At 37.4% G+C, this 26,228-nt stretch overlaps 1 protein-coding gene across 2 annotated transcripts; it reads right to left on the bottom strand.

Moving 5' to 3' along the window:
• Positions 1 to 13,459: 13,459 nt before the first annotated feature.
• On the bottom strand, positions 13,460 to 25,937 carry LOC115630006 (protein midgut expression 1). Of its 2 annotated transcripts, none has more exons than XM_030526633.1 (3): positions 25,799 to 25,937; positions 14,496 to 14,697; positions 13,460 to 14,436 (listed from the first exon to the last, which is right to left on the bottom strand). In XM_030526633.1, the coding sequence occupies exons 1-2, from the start codon at positions 25,831 to 25,833 to the stop codon at positions 14,505 to 14,507; spliced, it is 228 nt and encodes a 75-aa protein (XP_030382493.1). In that variant the 5' UTR covers positions 25,834 to 25,937; the 3' UTR covers positions 13,460 to 14,436; positions 14,496 to 14,504. The 2 variants fall into 2 exon arrangements, with proteins under 2 accessions (XP_030382493.1, XP_030382492.1); XM_030526632.1 differs by lacking the exon at positions 25,799 to 25,937 and adding an exon at positions 25,676 to 25,748.
• Between the last annotated feature and the right edge of the window lie 291 nt (positions 25,938 to 26,228).

Raw genomic sequence — 26,228 nt, 5'->3', positions numbered from 1 at the left:
GTCGGAGATGCTTCCTTCTGTATGTTACATACTTTGCACAAACCTAATATACCCTTTTTACCTTACGGGTACAGGGTATAAAAAAAAAATTAACAAAAAACAATAAATAATGACAGTGTGGGCGGTGAGCTGGTTCCATTTTCTAGTTCCGGATGGCGCACATCACTGATGGATCAGCACATCACTGATGGTACCGCACATCACTGATCGATCTGCACATCACTGCCTGTTACGTCACCGTCACACATCACTATTGATATTGCACATCACCGGCGATGTCGTCATGTTGCACTTGTTTTTTTTTTTGGTATTTCATTTGCCGTTGTACAGCTGCACTGTGTATGTGTGCATGTGGGCTCACTGTTTCGTTACTGTGTTTCTGTTGTAAATTTTTGCACTGTTCACTGTATCAATTTTTGCTCCGACTGCTTTGCTATGTTGTTTGTTGGTATTATCATTGTTTTTTTTTCTTGCCTGTTGCTCACATAAAAAACTTAAAAAAAAAGGTTATATTTTCTTGTGTTGTAGTTTTTCACTGTTTCATGTTGTGTCGCTGTGTTCACAGCTTTGCGCAGATTTATTTATTCTAATTATTTCAATGTGAATAAATTTTCTTTTCTGGTGTTGTACATTTTAATTTCTCGACATTCTGCCACTTGTGATTGTTTCACTTGTTTTTTTTTTTTTAATTATTTCACTGTGTCAGTTTTGCTTGTCCACTCGCCTTTGCGTTTCTTGTCTCTGCAACGGCGGCGGCGAGAGTGCGAGACTGCGTGCGAACTGAGAGCGCGGCCGACGTCAACCGAGCTGCTCCGCGTGCGAGTTGAGAGCGCTGACAGCGAACCGTTGTGCCGTTTTACAGCAGCGCCGCTCCGAGCGACGATAACGTATATATGCGTGAGCTGGTGGGCTGAGCCGTTTGCTTGGCTATGACGCTGCTTCAATGTTGTTGTTGCCAACGTTAGAATTTATTAGAGGGGAAAAACTGCGTGCATGTGTTCTCGGTGCATTTGGCATGTGCCAAATTTTTCATGTTCCACAGTCTCGACGGTTAATTGTCTACTCTACAGTGGCATCGAACTTGGGGCTTTTATCCATTTTCCCTTTATATTTTCTCGTTTCGTCACAGGGTAACTGCTCGGTAAGTTATTTTTCCAGCTGGGGTGTGGCTCATATATTGGTCTGGATAAAACAAAAATCGCTCCAACACAAATCAACGACATAATATCCGTGGAGTTCACAAATCCCGCAGAAGATCCTGTTTTATTTGAATTAATTCGAAAACACATGGTTCACGGGACTTGCGATGAATTGAACTCAAATTCACCATGCATGAAAGATGGAAGATGTACAAAGCGATATCCACGCGAGCTCATTTAAAAAACACAAATAGGAGGCGATGGATATCATTTGTATTGACGATGCTCCTTATAAACTTGATAATGACGTCGGTTTGAATGCGGAAAGGCATTGCACTTGCAGTTGCATCGTCGGGAATCACAGCATCGCTACTCGATGGTGGACGAACAGTGCATTCAGCAATCAAGCTTCCACTGAATGTAAACCAAACTGGAATGGAGCAGATGGTCAACTGATGGGAGGGGCTTTGATACTTCTGGCAGGTGATTTCCGCCAAACATTGCCCGTTATTCCTCGATCAACTCCCGTCGATGAATTAAATGCATGCATTAAAGCACCTCTCAACGAACATGCATGTACATACACTGCAAGATGCGTCCACGCAAACGGCAAAATTCTAGCTGATCCCATAACAAATGAGATTTCGCTTCCGCCAAATGTCTGCCAACTACTTCCGACCATGCAACACGTGGTGGATAAAGTATTTCCAAACATAACCACCAATTACAAAAGCTCGGCTTGACTATGCGAACGAGCAATCTTGAACCAACAAATTCAAATGATACTACCGGGAGAAGCAGTGAAAAATAATTCTATTGACACTATTATGCAAGAAGAGGAAGCCGTCAACTATCCAACTATCCACATATTTTGAAATTGTAATTTGGATCTCCTGTGATGCTCATATGAAATTTGAGTTCACCAAGATTATGCAATGGAACCCGACTTACTATAAAAAAGCTTTCAACAAATTTGATCGAGGCAATGATAATAGGCGACAAGTTCAAAGGGGAAGACGTGCTTATTCATCGGATTCCAATGATTAGTAACTTGCCTTTTGACTTCAAACGACTTCAGTCCCCTTTGCGTCTTGCCTTTGCCATTACCATCAACAACGCGCAATCGTTATTAATCGCTGTATTAAATTTAGAAGATTCATGTTTTACCCATGGGCAATTGTACGTTGCTTGCTCTCGAGTCAGAACACCAAACAATTTATATATTTACACAACAAATAAAAAAAACCAAAAACATTGTATACCCATTAGCATTGCGATAAAATCGACAAATAAAATCTATCTATGTAAATAAAAGTATAAGTATACCTGTTTAGTCATGCGGCAAAACCGGCAGTACATCTTAGCTAATAAGTAACGTAAATAACTCAAGACAAAGTGCTCGTTTTCTTGTAGCTTGCTTTGCACAGCAAACTGAGTACTTTATGTTCCATTTGTTGTCTGCCATAAATTTGCATAGGCTGCTGTGCACTTTTGAGTTTGGGCAATATTCAAGATGTAGCTGGCAGCATCGTCGTTCATACAATTCTGGGCAAAGTGGATGCTGCGACACAGGCAAAGTGGAAGGAAGTTGCGCCGTTAAACGTCATACCGTCAAGGGAGCAATTTGCGACGTTCTTGGATAGCCGGTGCCAAAAATTGGAAAATATCGAGCATGCATTGGCATCATATTCGTCGAATTATCAGGTGGGAAAGAATAAAAACACTAAGACCAAACGCTCGTTTGTCGCCACTAACCCATCCGCAAATGGTTGTCTGTTTGGTGACAATAATGCACACGAAATATACAGTTGCCCACTTTTTGGTAATTTGTCTCCTGTAGAAAAGGCCACAGAATGAGAACTTGCAATTCGGGATCGTGTAGAACTTGTGGTGTCAAGCATCATAGTTTATTGCATTTTAATAATTCAGCTGCCCAATCGCTACCTCTGACTTACAGTCGTGACTGTCTCCGTCTTTAATGCCTCGTAGCGCTCTGACACCTGTTTCGCTGTCATCGCTTGCTTCATTTGCCGCCCAAAATCTCAGCTCAAATGTTGTGCTGCTGGCCACCGCTACCATTAGCATTCAAAATCGCGGTGGGACTGCTCGATTCCGGATCACAGTTGGTCGTCGGCCTCCGTGTAAGGTCTTGGTGACGTCAGTTTTAAATCTGATGGTTGCACTGTTCACTTATGCGTGCAATCATTGATCACTGACTATTCCGCAAATATCACTGCTTTGGCCTTTGGCTTCCTGAGTGATTTTGTTGAAGGCGCACGTGTTTTTATTGAGCTCCTGTTTACAAATTTGTGTACGCGAGGTTCCATCAAATTTATACAAATTTCCAGCTGTAGCTGCCCTGGCGACGGTACGTACTGCAACTGGAGCGTGAAGAAATTACCTGCAGCAGACGTTCTTGACGATAAATTTATTTTGTAAATCCTGGGTGCCGTGTTTTGTCTTTCACTCATAATAGCGAGCGAAAGTGGAGAAAGCCGCGAAAATCGGAACATTTTTTTCACTCAACCGGACTTGCGCGAAGCAGCAAATAAAAAACATTTCACCGGGCTACAGAACAGCTGATCTCAATCACAGTGAGTCGCATCCACTTTGGTTTAAAGCTCTAAACAGAGGACGGTTACAAAAGCTGCATACTTTTGGGCACCTGCTATATTTAAAATGCCAGTTAAACGGGCTCCTATTGATCAAAACTGCGCAACGCCAACAAATAAGCGAACTCGCGCTAACTCCACTCCTGATAGCAATAAGCAAACTGCAAAAATGGAGAATTTGATTGGAGGGAAGAATGTGCAAGCGCTTATGGACATAATGCAACGTACTATGGCCGCTACTCTCGACGAAAAGCTTCAAAATCTACCTACCAAGGCTGATTTTGAAGTAGTTATGGGACGCCTAAATGAAGTGTCGGATAAGGTAAACCAGCTCTCTGCTGAGAATTTAGAACTCAAAAAGGATATAAACCTAATCAACGCGTTAAGGGAAGGAGATCAGAGAAGGATGGCAAAAATTGAAGACGCAATGAAAGGGAAAAATTTAATTATCCGTGGTCTTCAAGCGAAGGAATCCGCTTTCGAAGGCTTTAAAATGTTGTATAAGAACAATTTAAAATTAGCCGAACCGATCCAAATAGAGTCTGCCAAGAAGCTTTACGAGAGGGAAGGAAAAATGGCGATTTTGGTGGAAATGGGTGCGGCCAGCAATGTTTCAGAATTATTCAAGCTCTCGAAAAAGCTTGCTGGTACGACGATCTCAATGGAACAAGATTTAAGCTACGAATGCCAACAGCAAAAAAAAGCACTTCTGTGGCTACGTAAAAAACTAATCAGTTTATATTCGAACAAAAGAGTCACAGTACGCAATGACAGGATGTTAATAGAAGGTAAATGGTTCTATTGGAGCACAAAAAAGGTGCTTATGTATCAGAAAAATAATGCTGAAGGGGCTCTAAAAGGAATATACGGAAGAAAGGAATATATCCAGCATTAATTTAAACTTCGAATACATCATCGAAAATATAAATGTTGCCGTTGAGAACTCTCATTCACAAGTAAATTTTTTAAATTAAATTCCGTCAGCCAACCTATTGTCGAAATTTCATTTAATATCTTTGGTCTTAAGAATAAGTTACTCTATAAAAACTTTTTCGATTATGTTAACAAATTTGATATTGCACTCTTGTTCGAAACCTTCATTGAAAAAGATGACGTATATACAAACTATTTCCCCGATTTCAACCTCCACTGGACCCCGGCCACTCGAATGTCACAAAAAGGACGAGCAAGCGGAGGTTACCTATTCGCAGTGAAGAAAAACTTCCTAAGCCAATACAAATGCACTTTTAAAACTATAAACAAAACAACTGTCATTGAACTATGCTGCTTGGAGACTTCAATGCCCGAATAGGACCCGAGCAAGCCACTACCCAATCTTATGCCCCGCAAAGTAAACACGACGATATGGCCAGAAAAGCGAAGGATGAAACATTGGATTCAAAAGGCGAGAAATTGCTGGAAATGTATGAGGCTACAAATCTCCTTATTCTAAATGGTAGGACTGAAAGTGATTCGAATGGAGCTTTCACGTTCATAGGAGGGCAGGACAAGTCCACAATTGACTATTGCATGGTAGGCGGAGCTTGGCACAGTCGTGTCTCGGATATGGCAGTAGACGGGGGTATGCTGTCTGACCACCTACCAATTGCAGTATCGGTTTGTTTAGAGACCGAAAGAGTTGAAAGTCTATCCATCCAATTGCTGCCTAAACTTCGCTGGACTGAAACACTTAGCCAAACTTAGCCACTTAACCCAAATACGTGTCATGCGTACAGAGAAACTTAGAGCATCTGGAAAGATTTCAAAGTCCTCATGAAAACCAAATAGATGCGATCGCAAAGGCAATCAAAAATGCAGCCGGAGGTTTGCAAAAGCCGCGTAACATAAGTTTTGACAAACCATGGTTTGACAATGAATGTGCGGATGCCAGAAATTTGTCCTTCCACCTGAGACAGATCGCTCGCTGTAGTGATAGCACATCAGAGTGGTCAAACTATAGAGTTGCAAATAAAAACTTTAAGGAGTGCTGCAATAGAAAATGCAATATAATATTAACCTAGAAATGCAGATAAATACTATAAATGACAGAAAATCTTTTTGGGCTCTAGTTAAAAGACTAAACGGCGGAGTGAAGAACAGGATTATAAAAGCCAATGCATCAGATCTGGCTTCCCACTTCTCCACATTACTCTATATCCCATCAGTTGACTGCTACTTAACCCTGCAACTCCCAACCATTGCAAATGATTTTTTAGATGCGCCAATTCACATGACGGAAGTAAGTTCAGCCATTAAGCGAGCCGAATTAAATAAAGCCCCAGGAGAAGATCGGATTACGGCAGAATTTTTTAAATTCGCACCTCCGGAACTTCAAAATGTGCTAACTGTCGAATATAATAGAATTTTTAACGCTTCCGTGGTACCGTCCAGCTTCAGAAAAAGCATAATTTTCCCGCTTCTTAAAAAGGGGGATCCTAAAATAGCAGGCAATTATACAGGAATTTCTTGTCTAAATGCTGTAGCGAAAGTCTTCACGTCGATTATTTTAGAGAGGCTCACAACATGGGTGACAATCAACATCGTGCTTAGCGAATTTCAATGTGGCTTCAGAAGCGGATACTCGACGGTGGATAGCGTGTTTTCGTTGACATCCATAGGGAAGCTATACCTGGACAGAAAAAACTATATCTTTGTTTTGTGGATTTCAAAGCTGCTTTCGATACTATACACAGATCAAGCCTCCTGTTGAAGCTTCATCAACTTGGAGTATCGTCCAAAATTCTCGAAATCATTTGCAATCTGTACAGGGAAAATCTAGTTGCTGTCTGGGACGGAACGGAGTTATCAAACTGGTTTTGCAACAACACTGGCGTAAAACAAGGATTCTTACTGAGCCCCCTACTCTTTTCTTTATACATCGACGACATCGCAAAGATCCTTCCCAGAGGTACATCTTTGGGAACTACAACTATCAAGGTCTTCATGTATGCAGATGACATGGTGATTTTGGCAGAAACGCCCCAGCAACTGCAGGAGATGATAAATGCTCTCTACGTTTACTGTGAGAAATGGAACCTACAAGTTAATACGGAAAAAACAAAGGTGATGGTTATCCGAGATGGGAGAGGTCGTCCAGTGAACGAAAGTTGGAACATAAATGGGGAGACGTTAGAGATAGTTAAAGAGTTTAAATATCTAGGAGTAACGGTAACTCAAAATCTAAACTTCTCTGCGCACCTTAAATTAAAACTCTCGGACTCCATAAAAGCCCTAAACAGTACTTGGCAGTCATTCCTTGGTAAACGAGAAATACTACCAAGTATAAAGTTAAAATTATTTAGAGCTACGGTGCGGTCCATTATGCTTTATGCAGCACAAATATGGGGACACCAGTACTATGAAGAAGTCGAAAAACTGCAGCGTTTCTTTATAAAGAAAATATTTAGATTACCGAAGTACACCCCAAATTATGCAATCCACATTGAAACAGGACTATCGATATTATACTCTGAAGCACTGTATGCACACTTCTCATACATACAAAAAACCGTGCTTATGCCAGATACAAGGCTGCCGAACTTAATAACAAAGTTCCTGCAGAAAGACTCAAGTCAGTTTTTTCAATCCTGGCTGAGCCTGGCCAGGGAATATGGCGTTGCTTTGGATATTTCCGACACTAGCACCTGGGCCCCAGCACAATGCGAAATTTTAAAGAGTATCAATATCGCTACTAGGAATAAGTTTGTTGTCCAAGCGTGCCAAAGTGACACACGTTCAATTTACAGAGAATTAAATAAAAATTTCGGGGAAAAAAACTATTTCAACGATAAATACGGTATCGCGGAAATATCCCTAATTTTTAAAGCTCGCACCGAAACGTTGCCATTAAACTATTCGCCTCACATTTCAAACGGGATATGTGCAATCTCTACGCCACAGAAAATATCATACACTTCATCGGCACCTGCCCAATTCTGAGCGAGGTTAGATTTCAACATTTACAGAAAAGTCGTATGAATTCGGAACAGACCATTGATCTCCTGAACGGAACGAATTGGACTGCATTAGTAAAATATCTAAAACATGCGCTTAGATATAGGGAGCAGATACAGCTTGGTGATTTTTAAATTTAATAAAATTAAAATGAAAGGAACAAATGTAACTATATATATTATAATATAAATATGTTTTAAATATATATAACATAAACATAGCCAATAATAATAATAAAATAAAAACAATGGCTGACGGCGGTAAATTAATTGTAAATTAAGTATTGCAGTAACACCAACTTCTTATCCGAACTTCACGGCCAACGATCTGGTATCTGGAGAAGACCCGGGCAGCCAGGTGTAGTAACCAATGAAGTTTAGGGTAATTTGTTGGTAATCGACAGACGGTTTTTTTAACTAAGTCGATTAATTTTGAAATATAGCTTTATTTTTTTAGCTTAACTATAAAATTAAGAAATGTTTTGTTAACCTAATAAATGTGAATGTAAAAATAAAGATACCTTCTACTACTACTTACTACTACACTGCTTTGGTCGCTCCTTACATTAGTGATAACCAACCAAATTTCACGGTTGACATATCTCATTGGAATATACCAAGCAATGTCAGCCTAGCTGATCCAGCGTTCTTCAAGCCACAGGCAATTGATATGCTCATCGGTGCCAACTTATTCTACGAGTTGTTGAGCGTAGGCCAGATTAAATTGGCTGATGGCCTGCCACTTCTGCAAAAGACTCGTTTCGGCTGGTTAGTTACTGGAGGTAGATCACAACGTCAGAAATTTGCTTTGGTTGCATCCAAATCTCCATCTATACAGGATTGCAATACACGAATTGAACAGATGGTTCGTTCTTTTTGGGATATCGAAAGTGGTGTCGATCAGGCTGTAAAATTTACCAAAGAAAAGTTCGACTGCGAGGAGCATTTTAAAGCTAATTACATGCGGCTGCTTTCAAGCTAAGGAAGTGGTGCTCCTGATGTGCTCAAACAAGTTCCGGAAGAGGACAAGGAAACTCTAGTCAAGTTTGATGATGGCAGTGACATCATAAAAACTCTAGGACTGTCGTGGGATCCTGCAACGGATTTATTCATTTTCACGTTTCTGCCAACATTGACATCTGGTCGAATTTGCAAGCGCGCTGTGTTGTCGACTATTGACAGATTCTATGATCTGATTGGTCTTATTGTACCAGTAATAAGAAAGGCTAAAATATTTCTGCAGGCGCTTTGGAGGGAAAGGCTCGATTGGGATGACAGCCTTTCAGCATCATTGACTACAACATGGCATAATCTTATTGCAGATTTGGAGCGCACAAAGCAGCTGAAATTTCCAAGGCTGGCACTTTCTTCTGGTGGTTCCACTGAAGTGCATGGTTTTAGTGATGCCAGCATAGATGCCTATGGAGCTTGTGCCTACATCATTTCGACAACGCAGGGCCAATCTCGTGCGGAGCTGCTGCGTTCCAGATCTTGTGTGGCACCACTCAAATCGTTGACCGTGCCACGACTAGAGTTGTGCGGAGCCGTTCTGCTGGCACAACTCATAAACGAAATATCTCGCCTGGAGCTATTCGACAGTAAATTCTATTGTTGGTCTGATTCTGCAGTAGCGCTATCTTGTATACGCAGCGAGCCATCCAGGTTTCAAATTTTCGTTTCAAATCGCATCGCAACTATTCAAGAGTTGACCTCTGGCATGGAATGGCGACATGCTTTCACATGGAGCATTACCCAGCGTATTAGTCCAGTCGAACTCATGGCTCCATGGTCACACATTTTTGACTAAAGGGAAGTCCTCTTGGCCAGAATCCTGCAATTCCGTCTCGTCCCTGCCTGAGGAGCACTTCAAAGTGCTTGTAAGCACCAGATATTGCAAAGACATTGCACAGCAATGCAAATATGTCAACACATTTGGAAAGCTGCAGCGCGTTTTTGGATATATATATATACAAGCTCCTGCATCGTGTTCGAATTCCTGGGCTATCGGTGGACTGTGTCTGTCATGGAATACTGCTCTTAATGCGCTCAATTCAAACATCCTCTCTTTGGGACGAATAAGCCTTGCAGGCCGGGTACGCTTTAAAATCGTCACGCTCCTGTATTTCCCTATCACCGTTTCTTGACAGCTCTGGATTGATGCTCGTTGGTGGCCGTCTAGGTAACTCTGTGCTCAACTTCGATTCCCAGCATCCAATTATACTTCCAAAACGGCATCCAGTCACGCGTTCGGTTATTATGCACTACCATGTCCGTAACTTGCATTCTGGAACTCGTGCATAGCTAGCTTCAATTCGGTTGCAGTATTGGCCAATTGAAGGTCGAAAAACAGTGTGCAGCGTTTGTTTCCGAGCCAAGACTTGCTTGTGGAGCACGTTATGGCTGACGTGTCAAAGGATCGAGTTGATTCTTCGCATACTTTCATGGTCACTGGTGTGGATTTTTATGGGCCATTTTACTATTAAACTTTTTTTTACTTTCATAAATGCATTAAAACTGAATGAGATGGCTGAGCTGAAGTGTCTTTTTGAATCCAGCGAGCACTGTGTGCTGTGCAAGAATTAAGCCTTGCTGACGGCATTGATTCTCGTTTCATTCCGCTACGCTCTACGGGAGGAGGCGGTGAAAACTGCTAAGCATCATTGCGCATATGCCACATATGCGCACATATGCCATATCGGGGAAATCATTAATTCTCACCCATTGTTATCCCTTTCAGAACATCCAGCAGATCTTGATGTTTTGACTGCAGCTCAATTCCTTGGTGCTGCTCTGCTGTCAACGTACATTGAGCCAGATCTCACGAAGCTCAATTTTAATCGGCTGGATCGATGGCCACGTGTGACGTATTACCAGCAAATATTACGCTCGAAATAGGGAATGTCGCAGCCTGGACTTTCCATCGACGATGTCGTTGCCAGAGCTGCAGAATTGAGGACTGCCACTGGAACCATTCGACGAGCGGTTCGCAATCTGTGCCCGCTGCCGAAGCAAGACGTGGTTAAAGACCCTGGTTCTCCAACGGGGGGAGCATGTTTGGTATACGACCAAAAACAGCCCAAACCGGCAACACATCTTAGCTAATAAGTAACGTAAATAACTCAATACAAAGTGCTCGTTTTCTTGTCACTTGCTTTGCATATCAAGCTGAGCACTTAACGTTTCCTTTTGTTGCTTGCCATAAATTTGCATAGGCTGCTGCGCAGCCGCCACATATGTACTAGTTATTGTCGCTAACTCTGCAAGTTAAGTTTCGTTTTCGTTATCGTATCTGGTACGGAGAAGCCGTTGACGTTGAGGTTGACGGCGCCAAGCAAGGCGGTACCTCTAGAAATTGAGGCACTAACCTACGTTTGGGCGGAGAGACAAACTTATATTTACTAAGCAACTGTTCTCCAGAGTCGAACTCAATTGCTTAGTTAACTTTTGCAATTTTAAAAATTTATTTCGCACGTTATTATACATACGTGAGAAATTAAATTGGATGTCAATGCATACAGGGCGTGACCACCTCAAACCACCACAGACTTTTTTAGGTGAGTAAACTTTGTAGAGGTCACGACCACTTAATTCTGCACATTTAATATGCATAAAAATCTCGCACAACCAACAGTTAACAAATCGAAGTTAATCAGAATCAATTGCATCTTTAACTGTGCAAGAATTGTTGCAGCAAAACATTGTGGACAGAATAAATACAAGGATGAACCTAAATTACGTAATTAGCGCAAAGCTTTAGAAGAATACTGTAAGCAAAAACTGAGCAAAAAAACTGAGCGGCACTAAGATGAGCTTTTAGGTACTGCGACAATCAGCAAACACAAACAACAACAGAAGGCTGAGTGAGAGCAAAGGGCAATGAGAGGGCTACCGCGAACACTCACACAAACCTTTTGCACGCAAAGGGAGCTGCTTAAAAGCAAAATGCAAAATAATTGCAAAAACAAAATGCAGTGCACTCACGCCGAAACTATAAAATTATAAAATAAATACCTGTTAAATGCACAACCACTAAACTGAGCACAATACGGGCCAAATATACATTAACTTCACAAAGTAAAACAATAATTACAAATTAAAAGCTGCTTTAAACGGCAAAAATGATAACAAGAGAGAACGCTACAGTCGAGCAAGCCCGACAGTGTAATACCCTGTACCCAGGTAAACTTCCGTCACTGAGTTATATGCGCCCATAGCAGCAGCAAAAAGAGGAAGAAGAAGAGCGAACTTGTTGCTGCAGTTTGGGGGGGTTGTACTGGCGAGAATTTGTTTCGCTAATAACTTTTCTTAGAATTGACCTAATTAAATAAAATTTTGAACAACAGTAGACAATTATATATAAATTATGTGTGCAAAGTTTGGTTTAGGTAGCATTTGAAATGTGGACGCTATTGACGAAATTCTGCAGCGGGGGAAGGGGGGGAAAATTAAAAAAAAAAAAATAAACTCGTCCTTACTCGGACCTAGGAGAATCTGGATGCCAACTTTGGTTATTCTAGCTTTTATAGTTTCTGAGATCCTCGCGTTCATCCAGACGGACGGACAGACGGACGGACAGACGGACGGACATGTCTAGATCGATTTCTCTCGTCATGCTGATCAAGAATATATATACTTTATGGGGTCGGAGATGCTTCCTTCTGTATGTTACATACTTTGCACAAACCTAATATCCCCTTTTTACCCTACGGGTACAGGGTATAAAAAACACATAGCTCAAGAAAAACACGTCTTTCACTGAGAAGAACTCCCTCTATCTCTCTCTCTCTCTCTCTCTCTCTCTCTCTCTCTCTCTCTCTCTGAGATAGATATTTTGTATTTTGCTTCAATTGTGTGCGCTTATCTCCACTTGTTATACTCTGTACATGAAATATAAAAGATTATATTAGGTTTGCGAAAAATGAAACAGGCAGAAGGAGGCGTGGCAGACCCCACGAAGTATACATATTCTTAGAAAACGACTTCAACAGTTTCAACTATTAGACAACATTAATTTCGTGACATAACTATAACTTCCTTCAGAATTGAACTATATTGATGAAACTTGGCATACGGATACATAATCACTAACTGGATGTAATAACCAAATTTCAAAATTCCAAGAATTACGGTTACTAATGAAAAAACACAAATAGCGGGGGGAGTGCATCAGAAAAACAAGTGAGAACGCTACAGTCGAGCAAGCCCGACAGCGAAATACCCTGTACCCAGGTAAACTTCCGGCACTGAGGTAAATGCGCCTCTAGCAGAAACAAAAGGAAGAAGAAGAGTGAACATGATGCTGCAGCTTGTGGGCGTTGTACCGAAGTAAAATTGTTTCGCTAATAACTTTTCTTAGAGTTAACCGATTTAGATGAAATTTGAAACAAAAGTAGATATAGTAGATAAAGTAGATATAGAAATTATGTGTGCAAAGTTTGGTTAGGGTAGATTTTGAAATGTGGACGGTATTGACGAATTTCTGTAGCGGGGGAAGGGGGAGGGAAATGTTTAGCCTATGGGTACAGGGTATAAAAACAACTAGTATGTACTCAATTTTGCTCATTATGGAACTTTCGCACAATGCTTATCAGAATCCAAGGAAATTTTTTTTTTCTTTGTCATTTTTATTTACGCTTTTAATTATATTTTAATTTTCTGTAATACTATTTTCTATAATACTATTCTATATAAGAGTATTTCAAAGTCGTACACCCGACTTCATCTTTTATACTTGTTTCTTATTAAAAAGAACATATTTCCACAGTTTTCAATACATTTATTTTGCAAGTGTTATACATAAGCTTACATTGAATTCAATTTATAAAGTATTAGAATATAAATATATAAATTTATAATATAGTAAATATAAATAAAAAAATATAAAGCATTGTTTTTTTTGTATTGATTCAATATATAAATTGAACACATTGAATTTAGGCATATACACATTTATAAGAACATGCTTGGACTGGTGGTATTTTGGCTGGGTCCAGCATATAATCACACATGTACATAGATACATGGACCAACATAAAGGCATCACCATATACATATTTACTCTTAAGCTTTATAGATTGATTTTAAGATTGCGCTGTGAAAAACAAATAACCGGCAGTAGGTTCAATATCCAGTGAACTTGGGACTAGGAAAAACATGGAAAAAAAGTAAATAAATCCCTTAAGAGTCTAGTTCAATATTTTTTGAAGGTGCGAATAAAATAATAAATACTAATTCATTCACGCTTGTTACCTGCGTCATCATTTGAAAATAATTTACTTTTTGAATAAGTGTAACTAAAAAATATATATGCTAATTAAAAATATTATATTTGTTATGCTTATTTTTATTGACTTTCGTAAGAACATTTTATTTCCTTAACTTTTCTACAAATTCTTCTTCAAGTTTCATTTTTGTGTAGTTGAACACGGCCACAAGTATGTTCTACTGTATGTGTTTTTGTACTGTTTTGTTTTATTGAAATTATATTTTGTAAAATTTTAAATAATTTAATTAAATAGATTTTGTTGGAAATAACAATTTTTTTCCGAGCGCACTATTTGTTTTAAAATGCCGAAATTTAATGTGTGGAATTAGTTTTTATCGTAGACTTTCAATAAGTCTATTACCGTTTTTTTTAGTTTCTGCACTTTAAGATTAAAATGGCACAAAAGTAGGACAAATTTAAGAAATACGAAATAGTAATTAATCTGTAGATTCTTGGACACCATGAAACTGTAAATAGATTTTAGGTAATAAATATGTATATAAATGTGTATACGAAGAGTTCTTACCAATATTATTCAATTTGTCTTTAAGGTGTCCTTCAATTTATCATAGGCATTTTTAAATCCTTCATGAACATCGTCTTTGATTTTAGTAACGTCGTCTTTTTCCTCATAATAATAGAAATAGTATACCAATGCGCCAACTATTATAATCACAAAAAATGCGCTAATAATTGAAATAAGCATGCTGAGAGCGCAATTGAAGCAGCTGCAAAATATAGACAATAGTCAAATAAAGTTAAAAATACAGAAATTCGTAAAAAAATAGATTTTATTTATAATTTTTATAGCCTGTACCCAAAGGGTAAAAGGGTACTAGTTTTGTGCGAATGTAACACACAGAAAAAGGCATGGCAGACCCTACAAAGTATATATATCTTGATCAGGGTGACAAGCCGAGTCGATATAGTCATGTCCGCCTGTCCGTCCATCCGTCCGTCTGTCTGTATAAGCGCAAGGATCTCAGGAAGTGCAAATGCTAGAAAAACCAAACTTGGTATCGAGGTTCCCCAAGTCCTAGGCAGGTCAAGTTTATTTTTTTATTCTGATACACTCCCCCGCAATTCGTTTTTTTTTTATCAATTCCGTAATTCTTGGAATTTTGAAATCAATTTTGGACATTATGATAGGACAATTCTGAAGAAAGTTATAGCCATAAATAAAATCGCTGCTCATGCGCTGCCTGCAGCTCTGCCGGCAGAGCTGCCCGCAGCTGTTGTTATTGTTGCTGCTTTGGTTCAACTTTGTGCTGCATACATACACGCATAGACACGTGATGTAAATGTATGCTGTTAAAACTGAACATAAATGTCTTCTAATTTCATTTAATTAATTAATCCAATTATAAATAATAAATTTTTTTTTAATTTTCCTTTTTTGTGGAGAGTAGCGTTCTCTCTAGTTTTATTTTCTATAATTATTGTAAACATATATACAGAGAATTTCAAAGTCGGGACATCCGACTTTAGCTTTTTTAATTTTTTAATTCTTTTATAGATTACACAAACCCAGTTTGAAGGAATCAAATGAAATTTGTAGATTTTTCATACAAACGTTGGAGTCCGTTTTCCACCACTTGGTGCTCGAATTTTCCAAAATCACTAAGAAGGGCTCACCTATACCATAAAAGACATACTCTTGCAGAGAACTGCAACGAGTATTTTCGACCACCCTTGCTGAAAATTCAATCAAATCAGATCTTTCCTTGGCTACAAACGAGCTCGAACGAGTTGAGTACTCTCAGCATTTTTCTTATGATCGAAATTGCATGAGCAATCTTTCTATTTTTACGAACAAGCACCGGTCTTGATTGGTTGGCTTTCAAACACTTCAGGCTCGGTCACTTCGGTTATTCTGTTCGTTGCGAACGGGTACCAGCCTTGATTGATTTGCTTTCAAACACTTCAAGCTCGGTCACTTCGTTTAAGATGACTGGGTCCTGATCGAAACAAACCAGACTTTGCAGAATGAGCATTTAATCGAACGAGTATAGTGCCTTTATTGCTCGAGTATTGTTTGGGTATTGCGCAAGCTATACTCGGGTATTACTCGAGTATTGCGAAGGTTTTACCCGAGTATGTCTCGAGTATTGCGCGTGTTTTACCCGAGTATGACAGTAAAAAATATGCATGTATGTACATATTTATGTATTTGTGCGTGCATGTGTTGTTTGCAATTATGCGCAAACATGTGTATATGTATGTACGTATTTTAAATAAAGAAGTACAGAATGAGAAGAAAACATGTATACATATATTTATTTTTATAATATGATATTAAGCATGATTTTATTTCTTAAACAAAAAAAGAATGCGAAAGTCGAGCTCTTTTAAATAATTAAATAATAATTTAATTGTTTAATAATTAAAAAAAAAACATATTAATTAAATTATTTAATTAAATTAAAGACATGTTCATGTACAGTTTCAACAGCATACATTTACATCAGAATCGTGTCTCTGGGTGTTTATATGCGTGTATGAATGCAGCACAAAAAGGAAAAAATGAAAAAAATTGTTTAATAATTAAAAAAATATATATTAATTAAATTATTTAATTAAATTAAAGACATGTTCATGTACAGTTTCAACAGCATACATTTACATCAGAATCGTGTCTCTGGGTGTTTATATGCGTGTATGTATGCATCACAAAGTTGAACACAAGCAGCAACAACAACAACTGCGGGCAGCGCTACAAGCAGAGCATGGGCAGCGATTTTATTTATGGCTATAACTTTCTTCAGAATTGACCTATCATAATAAAACATGGCATACGGACACATAATAACTAACGGGATGTAGTTACCAAATTTTTTTTCGAAATTCCAAGAACTACGGGAGTTATGGAAAAAACACGAATTGCGGGGGAGTGGGGGGAATAAAAATAAATAAATCAGAATAAAAAAATTATCTTGACCTGCCTAGGGCTTATGGGAATCTGGATACCGAGTTTGGTTATTCTAGCTCTTGAAAATGCAAGTGCACGTGCACCCGCCGATATCATTGGTCATTTCGGTCATGCGGGCATCATTTAAATACGACGTTCGATCATTTCTTGCACGCAGACAAAAAGTTTCGGTCCCCGCCGCTCATTCTGAGTCTTTGCAGTTGTGAATCGAACTGACTGGTTGGCGAGCGTTCGTTCACAACCGGTCATTGCTTACATTCATGCAAGAAGTTTCGGTCACATCCGCTCATTTCTGAGTTTTTGGATTCATTGGTTGTCACTATATTGTCACTAAATGAAATAATCATAGTATGGGTAAATACTCGAGTATGACCGAAAATGTAGTACTCGTGGCAGTTCTCTGGTCCAAATTTCAGCTTCCTAGCTAACGTGCTGAGGAAGCACACAGTTAAGTCAAGACTGGCAGTCCGCCCGGTGCGTAACGAAGATATGTACATACTAGCAGGTATTGCCCGTCTTAACCCGGCTCAATATGTTTCCAATTGTATTTATTTTGTGTGTGCATAACCTACCCATATGTTTTCACCTTAAAGGTTACCAGTAGGAAGGCATTTAAGGTATTTAAATGAACATTTTCTGTTCTTGACAAAAAATTGTTCAGTAGTCCGTTACATTTTTGTTCTTGACAAACTACTTCGTTAAACGTAACGTCTAATATTTTTTAAAGCTCGTTTTCCCCCCGTTGGAGCTAGAATTTTCCAAAAGCCTTTCTTAGTGTGCTCCTACATTATGATGGATACTATGAAACGATACTTGAGTCCAAATTTAAATTCACATTTGAGTCTTTTCGTGCCATATTGAGTCAATACGGCCACTCGTGTCAATGCCGTGCAGCGATGAGCCACGATCAAAAAGCACTGGCACCGATACCATCAAAATATCGAAGTTTGAATGCAATAAGCAGAATATTTAAATAACAAAATCTAATTATTTATTGACATCAATAAGAACAAATCATATACATACATACATCTGCCCGCAATGCGAAGCAGAATATGCGTAGCTCCGTTATTCGGTTTCTGCTTTACTATCGCTTACGCAGTCGTTGCCTAGCGACGGTAACTGTAACATTTTGGCGTTTTGCCTTTGCAATTAACATTAAATGGTCAACACGAAAGAAGAAGAGCGAGCCAATGACTTGCAGTTGTTGTTGTTTTTAGAGCATTATTTTTTTTACAATCAAACAACTGTGTTCGATTGCCCAATGTATACATTAATACGAATGTACATACATGCTATATTCATACACAGGCATACATACATATGTACATATGTACATATGTCTCTTTACTTTTTCAACCGTACGTAGAGAACCGCACACATAGACACGAACTGTTGCTTGTTGTGTGTGAGTGTGTGTATGTGATGTCCCCAACTATTTGATATTTGTTGTTGCTGCATAAAGTTATTAATGAAAACACTAATGCCAAATGCACTAAACAAAGAAAAAATTACTTTTAAAAATGTTATATTATATAATTTTCAATTAATTAACATTTCTTGCTCTGTCAGTGCAAGACGAATGTACATACATACATATGTAGATACATATGTACATACATAGATGTGCACATATGTATGGATATTCACACATTAGTGTCTCACATGTTGCTTTGGCTATTTCAATCGTTTGCACGCAACTACACGAACAGCTGTTTGTATGTGTGTATATGTATACTTATTTGTCCCCAACTGTTTGATATTTTGTATTGTTTGTTCTGCCTGCTTTTGTAAAATGCATATTTTGAAAATCCTTGAATGCAAAGTTGTAAATTTAGTTACGTAGATTACATTATTAGATTACATTATCATATTCATTTGAAATAGTGAATAATTATTAAAACCCCAATAATTCAAGCTCCAACACAAATTTCGAAAATCTAAGTATGCAGTTTTGTTTGTATCCTTTAATTGAATTCAGAAACTAAGTTTTAAGTCGATCGGTTGAAAAATGCGGATTTTTCAAACAAACTTTAGAGCTCGTTTTCCCCCCTTTGGAGCTCGAATTTTCCAAAATCCCTTCTTAGTGCTCATCGACACCATGATAGGATACTTGAGCCCAAATTTCAGCATCCTAGCTTTTATCGTTTGGGCTGTGGGCTGTTGACGCGGTTTCCTTTTGTGCCCCAAGAAAACCCCAATAATTCAAGCTCCAACAAAAAATTTAAAAAACCGAGTATGCAGTTTTCTTTGCATTCTTTAATTGATTTTAGAAACTAAGTTTTAAGTCGATCGGTTGAAAAATGCGGATTTTTCAAACAAACTTTGGAGCTAATTTTCCCCCCTTTGGAGCTCGAATTCATTCCAAAATCCCTTCTTAGTGCTCATCTACACCATGATAGGATACTTGAGCCCAAATTTCAGCATCCTAGCTTTTACCGTGTGGGCTGTGGGCTGTTGACGCGGTTTGCTTTTGTGCCCCAAAATTTTTTTTACAGGAAAACTCCCATATTTTAGGCCCCAAAAAAAATATCAAAAAACCAAGTATACAGTTTTTCTTTGGAATTGGAATTGGAGTATACAAACTAAGTTTAAAGTTAATCAGATGAAAACTGTAGATTTTTCATACAAACGTTGGAGCCTGTTTTCCCCCCTTTGGAGCTCGAGTTTTCCTAAATCCCTTCTTATTGGAGACCTAGACTATAAGAGGATACTTGAGTCCAAATTTCAGCTTCCTAGCCTTTACCGTTTGGGCTGTGCGTTGATCACCAATCATTCAGTCAGTCAGTCAGTCAGTCAGGACAAACTGTTTTATATATATAGATGTATGTATGTACGTATAACCATACATAGTACTTATTGTACTATATTTGCTATTTGGAAAATGAACTCTTTAAAAAACTTTAGAAAGCGTCGAAAGAAGAATATCATATAGTAAATAAACTTACTTAACATTTTACTTAGCCTAGCAAAGACGGGCAAAGACCTGCTAGTAATCTTTAAAAGAATGCAAAAAAACTGCATACTCGGTTTTTTGAAATGTGTGTTGGAGCTTGAATTATTGGGGTTTTAATATGTATTCACTTTTTCAATGAAAAGTTTGAGTTATAAATTTCGTCCGATCGAGGTCAAATTTGGGTAATGTAATCTACTTAATCTACTTAACTAAACAACTATACAACTTTGTATATATATATATATATATATATATATATATATATATATATATATATATATATATATATATATATATATATACATATATAAGTAGGTATTCAATTTTTTAATTCAACACTAATTTGTGTCTTCAATTCCAAATATGATTGTTGTGAATGTAAAAGGTGTGTTTCTGCTTTTGTAAATCGCATGAATACACTCACAAAATAGGCTTAACGGTAAATGACTCTTAGATTTGATCAGAATACATTTGTAGCGTTTTTAGCTAACACTAAAACGGTAAGTCGCTGTAAATATGCGATCAGCTGAGATGGTAAAGATGGGCATGTGCTCTATGTGCTAGAGTATCAAAACTATCGATAGTTGAATCCGTCGATACAATCAATAATGCAATTAACAGAAAATTTTAATAATAACATGTTATAATTTATTGACAAACTTTGACATCAATTAGAACAAATCATATACAAACATACATATGTACATCTGCCCGCAACGTGAAGAAGAATATGCGTAGGTCCGCTTTCGGTTTCTGCTTTACTATCGCTTACGCAGTCGTTGCCTAGCGACGGTAACTGTAAGCTTTTGACATTTTGCATTTGAAATTAACAGGCATAAATGATCAAAACGAAAGAAGAAGCGCGAGCCAATGACTTGCAGTTGTTGTTGTTTTTAGTTTTAAAAATTTGATTTAAAACCATAGAACATTATTTATTACAATCAAACAACAGTGCTCGATTGTCCAATGTATACATACATACGAATGTACATACATGCTATATATGTACGTACACAGGCATACATACATATGTACATATGTGTGTATACATATATGCATGCATGTTTCTCTTTACTTTTTCATACATAGACACGAACTGTTGCTTGTTCTGTGTGTGAGTGATGATGTCCCCAACTATTTGATATTTGCGTTCTTTGTAATTTGTTGTTGCTGCATAAAGTTACTAATGAAAACCGTAATGCCAAATGTACTAAACAAAGAAAAAATTACTTTTAAAAATGTTAAATAATTTTTAATTAATTAACATTTCTTGCTCTGTCAGTGCAAGACGAATGAACATTCATACATACATACATAGATGTGTATATGTACATAGATGTGTATACATTTTTCTTTGGCTATTTCAATCGTTTGCACGCAATTACACGAACAGCTGCTTGCATGTGTGTGTGTGTGTGTGAATGTATACTTAGTTGTCCCCAACTGTTTGATATTTTGTATTGTTTGTTCTGCCTGCATTTTTAGAATGCATATTTTGAAAATCCTTGAACGCAAAGTTATAGATTTAGTTACGTAGATTACAGTCCCCAATTTGAAATCGATCGGAAAAAATTTATAACACAAACTTTTCATTTGAAAAGGTGAATAAATATTAAAACCCCAATAATTCAAGCTCCACCACAAATTTCGAAAATGTTTGTTTTGTTTGTATTCTTTTTTAGATTATAAAAATCAAATTTAAAGTTGATCGGTGCAGAAATGCAGAATTTTCAAACAAACTTTGGAGCTCATTTTCCCCCCTTTGGAGCTTGAATTTTCCAAAATCCCTTCTTAGTGGGCTGTGGGCTGTTGACGCGGTTTCCTTTTGTGCCCCATTTTTTTTTACAGGAAAACTCCCATATTTCAGTCCCCAAAAAAAATTTAAAAAAACCAAGTATACAGTTTTTCTTGGAATTTTTCTGAGAGTAAACAAACTAAGTTTAAAGTTAAACAGATGAAAATTGTAGATTTTTCATACAAATTTGAAGCTCGATTTCCCCCCTTTGCAAAATCCCGTCTTAGTGGGCACCTATACTATGAAAGGATACTTAAGTCCAAATTTCAGCTTCCTAGCTTTTACCGTTTGGGCTGTACGTTGATCACCAATCAGTCAGTCAGGACAAACTGTTTTATATATATGGAGATAGATATAGAGATGTACATACCGAAATTCTAAACACAAAGCATGGTTCACAAAATACGGAATCTTAAGGTTACGCCCTTGGTCCTTGTGTATGAATTTACCTGCAAGGCGCTTTTAGCGATAGTCCAACCTTCCTTTGTGGATGTACATACATACATACATATGTATTCATATGTTATTATGCTCATAAATGTAAGTAAATACATACATACATATGTACAATGGGATTTGCGTGCACTCATATGTATATACTAGCAGGTATTGCCCGTCTTAACCCGGCTCAATATAATGTTTCCAATTGTATTTATTTTGTGTGTGCATAACCTACCCATATGTTTTCACCTTATAAGTTACCAGTAGGAAGGCATTTAAGGTATTTAAATGAACATTCTGTTCTTGACAAAAAATTGTTCAGTAGTCCGTTACATTTTTGTTCTTGCCAAACTATTTCGTTCAACGAACATGACCACTACAACTAATATTTTTTAAAGCTCGTTTTCCCCCCGTTGGAGCTAGAATTTTCCAAAAGCCTTTCTTAGTGTGCTCCTACACTATGATGGATACTATGAAAGGATACTTGAGTCCAAATTTCATATTTTACCGTTTGGGCTGTGCGTTGATCACCAATTAGTCAGGACAAACTGTTTTATATATAGAGATAACGCAACGTTTTAAGATAGACTATGTGCAAAAAAGGAGAATAATTATAAGGGTTTATCCTAATTTTAAATTCACATTTGAGTCTTTTGTGCCATATTGAGTCAATACGGTCACGCACAAACTCGGAATATGAAACACGGCACTCGTGTCAATGCCGTGCAGCGATGAGCCACGATCAATAAGCACTAACAATTCTCATCTCAATTTGCTAGAGTAAAACTTTCCATAGTTGAAGCCACCGATACCATCAAAATATCGAAGTTTGAATGCAATAAGCTGAATATTTAAATAACAAAATCGAATTATTTATTGACATCAATAAGAACAAATCATATACATACATACATACATCTGCCCGCAATGCGAAGCAGAATATACGTAGCTCCGTTATTCGGTCTCTGCTTTACTATCGCTTACGCAGTCGTTGCCTAGCGACGGTAACTGTAAACTTTTGGCGTTTTGCCTTTGCAATTAACATTAAATGGTCAAAACGAAAGATGTGCGAGCCAACAACTTGAAGTTGTTGTTGTTGTTTTGTATGTACATGCTACATACATATACAGGCATACATACATATGCTTGTACATATGTATGTATGCATGGGCACACATAGACACGAACTGTTGCTTGTTGTGTGTGAGTGTGTGTATGGGATATCCCCAACTATTTGATATTTGATATACATATGGCAAGTAAAAAACATATTGCTATATTTTAATCGTTGAATGCCAATTTGTTGATATAGTTATGTTGATAACATTACCCAAATTTGAAATCGATCGGACAAAATTTATAACACAAACTATTCATTTGAAAAAGTGAATAAATATTAAAACCCCAATAATAAAATTAAATGCGATATATCGAAAATATCGATACTTGTGTTAATATATCGTAATACATGTCGAATACAAATACAACGAAAAAAAACGTTTGAGAGTTATTGATTATAATACTGTATTCGATTATTCACTGTACACATACATATACATATACATATATGTACATAAATACATACAAATGTATTTGCATGTGTACGGTAACTGTAAACTTTTGGCATTTTGCGTATGCAATTAACAGCCGTAAATTATCAAAACGAAAGAAGATTTGCGAGCCAATAACTTGTTGTTGTTGTTGTTTTAAAAATTTTGATTTGAAAACATAGAACACTATTTATTACAATTAAACAACAGTGTTCGATGGCCCACTGCATACATACAAACCTATATATGTATATAAGAATGTATGTACGTACATACATACTTATTGATGTACATATGTACATACTATACATACAGACGTATGTACATATGTATGTACGTATGTAATACATATGGTGCTGGTGTAATTCATAATGCGAAATTCTTTCTAAGGGGAGCAATGTCCCCCCTGCCCAACCTGCGTACGCCCTTGTAGTCCGTTGTCCTAAAAACCCCTTATGCCAAATGTACTAAACAAAGAAAAAATAACATCAAAATGTTTATGTTATAATTGTAATAATTTTTAATTAATTAACATTTCTTGCCCTGTCAGTGCAAGACGAATGTACTTTTATACATACATATGTATGTACATACATGTGTACAAATGAACATTCACACATTAGTGTCTCACATTTTGCTTTGGCTACTTCAACCGTTTGCACGCAACTACACGAACAGCTGCTTGTATGTATGTATGTGTGTGTGTGTGTATGTATACTTAGTTGTCCCCAACTGTTTGATATTTTGTATTGTTTGTTCTACCTGCATTTGTAAAATGCATATTTTAAAAATCGTTAAGTGCAAAGTTGTAATTTTAGTTACGTAGATTATATTACCCAAATTTGAAATCGATCGGACAAAATTTATAACACAAACTTCTCATTTGAAAAAATGAATAAATATTAAAACCCCAATAATTCAAGCTCCAACACAAATTTCGAAAATCTAAGTATGCAGTTTTGTTTGTATTCTTTTATAGATTATAAAAACCAAATTTAAAGTTGATCGATTCAGAAATGCAGAATTTTCAAACAAACTTTGGAGCTACTTTTCCCCCCTTTGGAGCTCGAATTTTCCAAAATCCCTTCTTAGTGCGCATCTACACCATGATAGGATACTTGAGCCCAAATTTCAGTTTCCTAGCTTTTACCGTTTGGGCTGTGGGGTGTTGATTGTGTTTCAATTTTTCCACGGAAAACCCCCTATTTTTCATGCCCCAGGAAAAATGGTGAAAAACCAAGTATACAGTTATTTTTGTATTCTTTGTGAGAATAGACAAACTAAGTTTGAAGTTAATCGGATTTTGTAGATTTTTCATACAAACGTTGGAGCTCGTTTTCCCCCCTTTGGAGCTCGAATTTTCCGAAACCCCTTCTTAGTGCTCACTTTCACTATAAGAGGGATCTTGTGTCCAAATTTCAGCTTCCTAGCTCTTACCGTTTGGGCTGTGCGTTGATTGCCAATCAGTCAGTCAGTCAGTCAGTCAGGACAAACTGTTTTATATATAGAGATGTATGCGTGCAAAAATAAAGCATACATATACATACATATGTACCAACACATGAACAATTGACACTCCCCTAAAAACAAAGTAACAACGCATACTCAATAAACAGCCTGGCTCCACGTTACTTCTCGCCACAATTGCGCGACAGTATACATAAATATTTACATATGTACATGTTTAAGTATTAATTTTGTTCCCATATTTCGTAATGCATGTTTGTTTTTATATACATACATATGTATGTACATATGTAGCTATAATATACATACATATGTATGTATGTATGTATGTATATTATAGCTATTTATAAGAATATTGATATATTTCCATATTGTATCTATACATGCCTATATATGTATGTATGTATGTATATAGAAAGTACATACGTATGCATATACACGCATATGAAGTAATTATCCAATTATCTTCTTAGATCGTCATGCACACATACTCTAAATGAGGTTAAATTGAGATTGTACGTTTTTTCGTTCACAAACAGACATTATAAATGTGCGAATACATACTTACGTATGTACATCTATGTAGCATCTACATACGTGCATATTAATGTATCTATGCATTCTCATAAGCATAAGTTGGCTTAATATCGCGAGATTAATATTTTTAAATTATAGATTTAGTTTAACTAACCAGCACGCTACGTTTCCTGCGAGACATTTACACATTTTGATGCGGCAAGTGAGATGATTTTTTATGCTTGAATTAATGCGCACAAAGGTATAGACATATGTATGTATATTCGCCACTCAGTTCACAACTAACAATGTCGGAAGTTGAGAAAATACTGACAACCGACCGACCGCCCGTTCAAGAGAAGCAGCAACCAGTTGCGTGACTCATTGTGAGTATACATACATACATACGTATGTACATACATATGACGCTCACTTCTCAATGGGCTGAAGCATTGCTTTAGAAGCAACCCTGTAGTTCGGCATGTACTAATGCGGCCCTCAGTCTGTATTACGAGGTATCAGTGTATGAGCTAGAAGCATATTCCTATTCTCCTGAGTACAAGTTTGTATTTTTTCCGGTTGCGACCCCGCCCTTTCCAATATTA

This window comes from Scaptodrosophila lebanonensis, unplaced genomic scaffold (genome assembly GCF_003285725.1).
Source record: "Scaptodrosophila lebanonensis strain 11010-0011.00,11010-0021.00 unplaced genomic scaffold, SlebRS2 tig00000205-arrow-arrow-pilon, whole genome shotgun sequence".
NCBI lineage: Eukaryota > Metazoa > Arthropoda > Insecta > Diptera > Drosophilidae > Scaptodrosophila > Scaptodrosophila lebanonensis.
The sequence above is the reverse complement of the archived record's forward strand: the minus strand, read 5'-3'. Positions and strand labels throughout refer to the sequence as shown.